Source organism: Peromyscus maniculatus, chromosome 17, assembly GCF_049852395.1.
Source record: "Peromyscus maniculatus bairdii isolate BWxNUB_F1_BW_parent chromosome 17, HU_Pman_BW_mat_3.1, whole genome shotgun sequence".
NCBI classification, from domain to species: Eukaryota; Metazoa; Chordata; class Mammalia; order Rodentia; family Cricetidae; genus Peromyscus; species Peromyscus maniculatus.
In genome coordinates, this window is record NC_134868.1 from 26,091,045 (window position 1) to 26,098,002 (window position 6,958).

Below are 6,958 nucleotides of genomic sequence, written 5' to 3' on the forward strand. Positions count from 1 at the left end.
CATCTATCTTTCTACTGAAGGTTGAGCCTTTGTAATCAAAACACCTGAGATTCCAAATGTCTCCAATTTTTGAATTTTTTGAACACTGACACAAAGCCACAAATGAAAAATTCTACACTAAATAAAACTAACACATAACATTATTAATATACTATGTAACACTGGTTTCAGGCTGTGTTTATATATAAATGTAACATGAATGATATCATGTATAGACTTGGGCCCTATACCAAAAAGATTTCATTATGCAAAAGCAAAACACTCCAAATTGAAAAAAAAAAATGAAATTTGAAACACTTTTGATCTCAAGCATTTAGAATACAAAGCCTATATTTCTTTTTTAGCTTAATTCTGTTATGGCCCAGGAACATACTTTGTGTGTTCCTTCGAGCTATAAAGGCTTATGTAATGATACAGGATTAGTCCGTCTTGATGAATGTTTCCTACTCTTTCTACTTATTTGAAAAGATTACATATTTTGTCACTGGGTACAGTGTTCCAGACATGTCATCTAGACCCAGTTGATTGATGATACCATTCAAATTCTCCGAAATCCTTCCTGGAATCTTCCTGCCCGTCTTGTACTTCTCCCGATTGCTGAAATTGGAGTGTGAAAACTCCAGGTACAGCTATGGATTCCCCAAGTCTCTCAGCAGTTCTGTCAGTTTTTGCTTCCTGCATCATGAAGCTCTGAACTTAGATGCACATGCCTTTACCCATGTTCTTGTGTGTGAGATGTGACATGACAGATAGTCTGCATTTAAAAAAAGCTTACTGATCTGTTTTGAAGACTTATTTTACTTTTTCTTTATGTGTCTATGCTGGCAACTGTGTGTGTGGCTATGTGCACAAGAGTGCAGGTGGGTATGGATGCCCAGAGTGTGGGATCCCCTGGAGCTGGAAGTACAGTGACATGTCATGAACTGGTCAACGTTGGTGGGAACTAAACTTCTGCAAGAACAGTATGCTCTGAACTACTGAGCCACGTTTCAGCCCCCAAATGCAACTTTTAAAATGCCCGAACCAGGAAGAACAATGCAGGAAATAGTTATTTAACAGTGCCAATATACGAGAGTCTGTGTGACGAGTGAATGAAAGACGAGCATTACAGGGCAGAGAATCACCAAGGAGTCACACGGTTCGTGATGTTTCTAGTGTGCTGACCTCTGACCTGAAGAATCTGCACGGCAGAGAAGCAAATCATCGGGATCATTGGCTCTATGGACACAGTCTGAGAAGATTTCTTCTTTAGGCTCCAGTGTGCCCTATAGGAAACAGTGTGATTCTGGAGCCAGTTTGCTGGGTCCTGTTTCTTATCCCAACACTCACTTGCTGAGTGGACCTGAACATTTTTCTTTTTCAGCCTCATTTTCCCCTCCACCTCTTCCAAAAGAGCTTCAAAACACACTCTGATAACAATACCCACTGTAGAGGGTCATCGTAAGGATTAAGTGAGTTGACCCAGGAAGAAGGGTGTTTAACACATGGTAATCATTCAGCAAACAAAGCCTGCTCTGAAAGCAACTGCCTGCATTAATTGAATGAAACAGGCAGAACAAGTCCTTGTATTGGTTTCCATGTCAAAGCTAAGGACTACAAACCGGGTAAGCTGTAAACGAAGAAAAGAAGATCGTTTGCCCATGGTTCTGGAGGCTAGAAGGCTGAAGTTAAGTTTTTGTGCTGGGCCACACTCCTTCTGACATTCTAGGGAAGGGTCCTTCTTCACCAACTTCTCTGGAAGCCATGATCTTGACCTGATCTCCACAAATGTCTGTCGTAGAATGTACTAAGGTGTGTTACTTTTGTTTATGTTGCATTTGTTTAACTCTGTGTAGCTGTGTTACTGTGCCTGTCTAAAACACCCGATGGTCTAGTAAAGAGCTGAATGGCCAATAGCAAGGCAGGAGAAAGGATAGGTGGGGCTGGCAGGCAGAGAGAATATATAGAAGGAGAAATCTGGGAGGATTGGAAGAGAAGGGGGAGGACATTAGGGGCCAGCTACCCAGCCACCCAGCCACCCAGCTACACGGCCAGAGTAAGAGTGAAAGTAAGATTTATAGAAGTAAGAAAAGAAAAAAGCCCAGAAGCAAAAGGTAGAAGGGATAATTTTAAGTTAAGAAAAGCTGGGTAGAAACAAGCCAAGCCAAGGCCTGGCATTTATAATTAAGAATAAGCCTCCATGTGCGATTTATTTGGGAGGTGGGTGGCAGGCCCCCCCAAAAGAGTAAAGAGTAATAAAACAACGAACAATAAATGCCTACCTGTTTTTCTGTCCTGGTCTCTCTTAGAGTATTTTACTAATATTCTAATTTCAGCCCCATTGACAGACCCTTTTTTCTGTTTTTCTGATCCCTACATCCACACTTGCTGGATAGGTGAACTGTGGTTGAGGGGGGTGTGACTGTTAGTCTGACCATGTGTGGAAGCTCAGGTGATGATGGAAAGAACAGTTCTTGTATTACTGAGCCGCAGACTCCCAAGAGCACTAACCTCTCTCTGGCCCTGTTCTGCCAGGATTCAACAAAGGGGAAGTCACAAGTTAAACTCCCAGTGAGGGGGAGGGCCAAATGTGTAAGTGCAGGTTTTCCTAGACACTAAAGTGAGGCCTTGGTGCCGACCTCCTTGTGTCCTGCAGACATTTCTTCCAGGAAAAATGCTGGGCGATGCCATTTTCCTGGAGAGCATTTTTAGGCGCTTTGCCATCAAACTCAGCTTCGCACCTCTAGACCCAGGGCTGGTAAAAAATTATAATTCCACCTTTGTACCCTCCATTTGATGGAAAGATCCCTCCTAGGGGATATTTCCTTTCTGCTCCAGATCTTCATTGGAGCCCTCTGTTTCCAGTTGAACCTGAAGTTCCAGAACATTCGATTTCTGAAGACATCTACTCTATCCTTTGTTCTGTGTCTCCAAAGTGGAACAGGATACTGATTAGCCCAACACAGGATTGTCGAATTTCCAATACAGAAAAGAAGATGGGAAAGGTCTGGAAAGGAATACACGTGTACTCATGTACATGTGTGGGTACAAGTATGTGCGTGCATACATAGACATCTGTTATTTGTCGTCTTTTTTTTCCCCCCAGAGCTGAGGACAGAACTCAGGGCCTTCAAGCGTTCTACCACTGAGCTAAATCCCCAACCCCATCTTTTTTTTTTTTTTTTTTTTTTTCCGAGACAGGGTTTCTCTGTGTAGCTTTGTGCCTTTCCTGGAACTCGCTTTGTAGACCAGGCCGGCCTCGAACTCACAGAGATCCACCTGCTTCTGCCTCCTTTTGTATAGCTTCTTCCCAGATGAACCTTCATCTTGGAAGCAAGCTTGTTGAGAAGCTGTATGTTAAAAGGCAGATACAGCATCTGGGTTTTCTAAGAGGAGATGAGGCATTCCGTCCTGCAGGAACTGCAGTGATCTACACATGAGTCTCTTCCTGTCCCAAGCATCTGTAAACCATAAGGATTGTTGAGGGACATGCTCAGACTAGCTGAGCTGCTTAGATGGGAGACCTACCAAATGGTCTGGAAGAGGCTGTGACCAGCTAAGCTGACTGGAAGAGGCTCAGGCCAGCTGAGCCACCTGGATAGGACACCCTCCACCCTGCTGAGGTGCCTGCAGGTTGTACAGGGTGGGCTCCGGGTTTCTGGCTCTCACGAGCTGTCTGTCACCCATGCTGGGGTGGGCTGTGGTGATGCAGCTGTCTTTCAGTCATTTCTGCAGCTGTAAGTCACCCCTCATCTTTATTTCTATAAGTAGCCCCAATAAAACTCTTTGGTTCCTTGAGTTGGATGTTGTTGGTATCTGTACCAAGGAGTCTTCGGCTCCTTATCTGGTTTGAGACAGTATTTGTTCGTGTCTTCCTAGGAGCAGTACTGCACAACATACAGATGCTCAGATGTACATATGGTATCCTGCAGAGGTACTTGGGAAGAGTACCCCAATCAAAGGGACCGGCTCAGTGAAGAATCCACAGCTGGAAGTGACTTATCTCTCTGGTTCAGTGAGCTGAACCCAAGACAGCGTTATACCTGAAGGGTTTAGTGAGCTATTATCTTCCTCAGGAACATTTGCTATGATTCTTTACTGTTTAGTTACGAGGCTGAAAGTCTCTTTGGAGTCTTATAACTTCTGTTTTATGTGGATATTTATTTTGAAATACTTTATAGCGTTCCATGCATTTGCAAGAAACACGTTCAGTGCATTGAATTCAGGTGGTCGCTTCCTAGCGGCTTGCTTACTGTGGGTGTGGCCGGCACGCGATGGGAACAGATAGGTTGTTTAAATAACTGTTGGTTGTGCCTCACAAGAGGCCTCTTGAGGGAAATGAAATTTAGCAATAATTCTTTTTTATTATTATTATTATGAATGACACTTTATTCAGTCATTTTCTTTACAACTGAAACTCTGGGAATTCAAAATTAACACCCTTGCCCGTGAGCTTCTTACACACACCAGAAAAGGTTTTGACCTTAAGCTCCACGTCGTCGTCGTTCTGCTGGGCTTCGTCTCAGTGAACCATTAGCAGGCGGCTGCCATCCAGTTTCTCACGGATCCTCTTCCCCTCAATCTCCCTTGGGAAGACCAAGTCCTCGATGGTGGCTTCACTCACTGCAGCGAGGGTGCGGCTTCACGCACTGCAGCGAGGGTGCGGCTTCACGCACTGCAGCGAGGGTGCGGCTTCACGCACTGCAGCGAGGGTGCGGCTTCACCCACTGCAGCGAGGGTGCGGCTTCACCCACTGCAGCGAGGGTGTGGCTTCAGGCACTGCAGTGAGGGTGTGGCTTCCTGGACGCTTTTGCTTATTTTTCCTTCGGCTTTTCCGAGTTGGCTGGGGCAGAACCCTCCTCTGAGCAATGAGGACCCCGTGCCTCCCACTGAACTTTTTCTCCAATTCACGAACCATCCGGACTTGGATTTTCTGGAAAGATCTCAGCTGAGGAACTGGTACCAAAATTATGATGATAGCTTTCCGGCCACCACCACCACCTTCAATTTCCTTGGCCTTGGTGAGGCTGAGTTCCCGCAGCTGTGCCTTGAGTTCTGAGTTCATCTCCAGCTCAAGCAGCGCCTGAGAGATGCCAGACTTGAACTCGTACGGCTTCTCGCCATTGGGCTTCCCGATTTTGGCGCTGGAGCTGAACATGCTTCGTTCATACGGAGTAGGGTCGGCTTAGAAAGAGGCCCCGATCTGGGGAGAACAGCTCATATCCGGGTGGCAGAACGAAATGTAGCACTAATTCTGAGTATGGACTGGCTTGCATATGTGGATAAATCCCCACCCCACCCCATTCCCCATCTCACCTCCGCCCTGACCCAGGACCACAACAGAACACAAAATGTTTTCATATTTTGTTCCTTATAGAATTCTTATCTTTTAAATTATGTGTGTGTGTGTGTGTGTGTGTGTGTGTGTGTGTGTGTGTGTGTGTTAGTGGGGCGGGGGTTGTGCACATGCCAAGTGTCCAGGTAGAAATCAGAGGAAATTTTGCAGAAGTTCCTTTCCACCGTGTGGTTCTGGGGATCGAATTCAGACTGTGAGCTTGGCAGCCAGTGCCTTTACCCACTAAACAACCATCCCACCAGCCATCTTGTTCTCATGTTTAAGGTGTTTCCTTTGAGTTTCGCTGTTTACCACACAACACACAATCTCGTTTTGTCCTGCAGTTGTTCACACGATAAACTCTAATTTGTAAGGTTCTAATGTTTCATCTTTAAACCGGTCAGGAGGCTGAGGCTGAGGCTGAGGCTGAGGCTGAGGAGAGAGATCGGGAGGGTGAGGCCTTGTATCTTTTCTTCTTTCTTTTCTTAGAAAATATTTTCAAATGAGCTCTGCCACTGTAGCCCCGCCTGACTTCCAATTAGTCATCCTCCTGCCTCAAGCTCCCAAGTGCTGGGATTACAAGTGGGGGCCACCACCCCTGGGCCAGCGGCTCCTTTCTGAAGGCCGTTGCTGTCCTGGGCACCTCAGCTGAGGACCATGGCTTATCGTTCCCACCGCACACAAGGAGTCCCACCCTCACCCTGTCTCTCATTCTCTCTCTAGACTTCCGACAGGCAAGCATCCTGCCCCAGGGCAGCCATGATGCAAAGTAGACAGCCCGCTGTCGGGAACCATAACTATTTGGAATTTGAAGTTGATTGGACACCAGAGATAAAACACTTCAAGAAACTCAATTTCTGGAGCAAGCTGGCTCAGCTTAGCTCCTCGGAAGTGTGTTTGACGAGTACTTCGCTCGGGTTGACCTCTCTTCCGGGGTTGACGGAGAGTGATGGTCCTTGGTACTTTTCTCCTTCTTTTAATGTGATAAAAATTCCCTCCGCCAGCTGAGCATGCTCTGTGGGATTAGAGCAGGTTTCGCTGTGGGGAAAGAGACGGGGGAGGGCAAGGCCCTCGGGGGCCGTTCTTGATGCTGTGACCAAAGCTCGAGCTGAAAGCTACATCGAGTTCGAAATACATATTTAACAAGCAGAGGGTGAGGGATCGTGTCCTGGATTCTGTCAGGCATGCACGCAGCATCCTGTCACGCAAGGCAGAGCGGGTGGTGAGCTAAGGGCTCCAAGCCCTCCTGCGGGGAAGCCGACCTCTCAGAAGCAAAGTTGCCCGACTCAACGAAGAGAGTAAAATTCTAGAATTCGGAGGAAAGGAGCGAAGGGGGAGATTTGGCCGAACCGTTCAAGTTTTCTCCTCCGTAAGCTGACAGAAAACCGGTGAGCAGGGACAAAAGAGTTTTTGTTGCAGTGAGGCTGTGAGTAGGGATGGATGATCAGGACTGTGGGTGGGGATCGCCCTGCTGTGGAGAGGAGCTAGCTAGCATCAGGAGATGAGGAAGGAGGGCGGTAGTTGAGAAAGCTTGAATTGCTGGGCAGTCTAGGCTGGAACCTGCAGGTGCCGGGGTCAGAGGAAGCAGCTAGAACAGAGTCAAGCACACACTCTGGTGAAACCACACGGCTTTCCTTCCCTTCC

At 46.8% G+C, this 6,958-nt stretch overlaps 1 protein-coding gene across 1 annotated transcript; it reads right to left on the reverse strand.

Moving 5' to 3' along the window:
* Positions 1–4,501: 4,501 nt before the first annotated feature.
* On the reverse strand, positions 4,502–5,137 carry LOC102913239 (small ribosomal subunit protein eS7-like). Its single transcript, XM_076553814.1, has 2 exons — positions 4,734–5,137; positions 4,502–4,598 (listed from the first exon to the last, which is right to left on the reverse strand). Exons 1-2 carry the CDS (start codon positions 5,135–5,137, stop codon positions 4,502–4,504), a joined length of 501 nt encoding a protein of 166 aa, XP_076409929.1.
* Between the last annotated feature and the right edge of the window lie 1,821 nt (positions 5,138–6,958).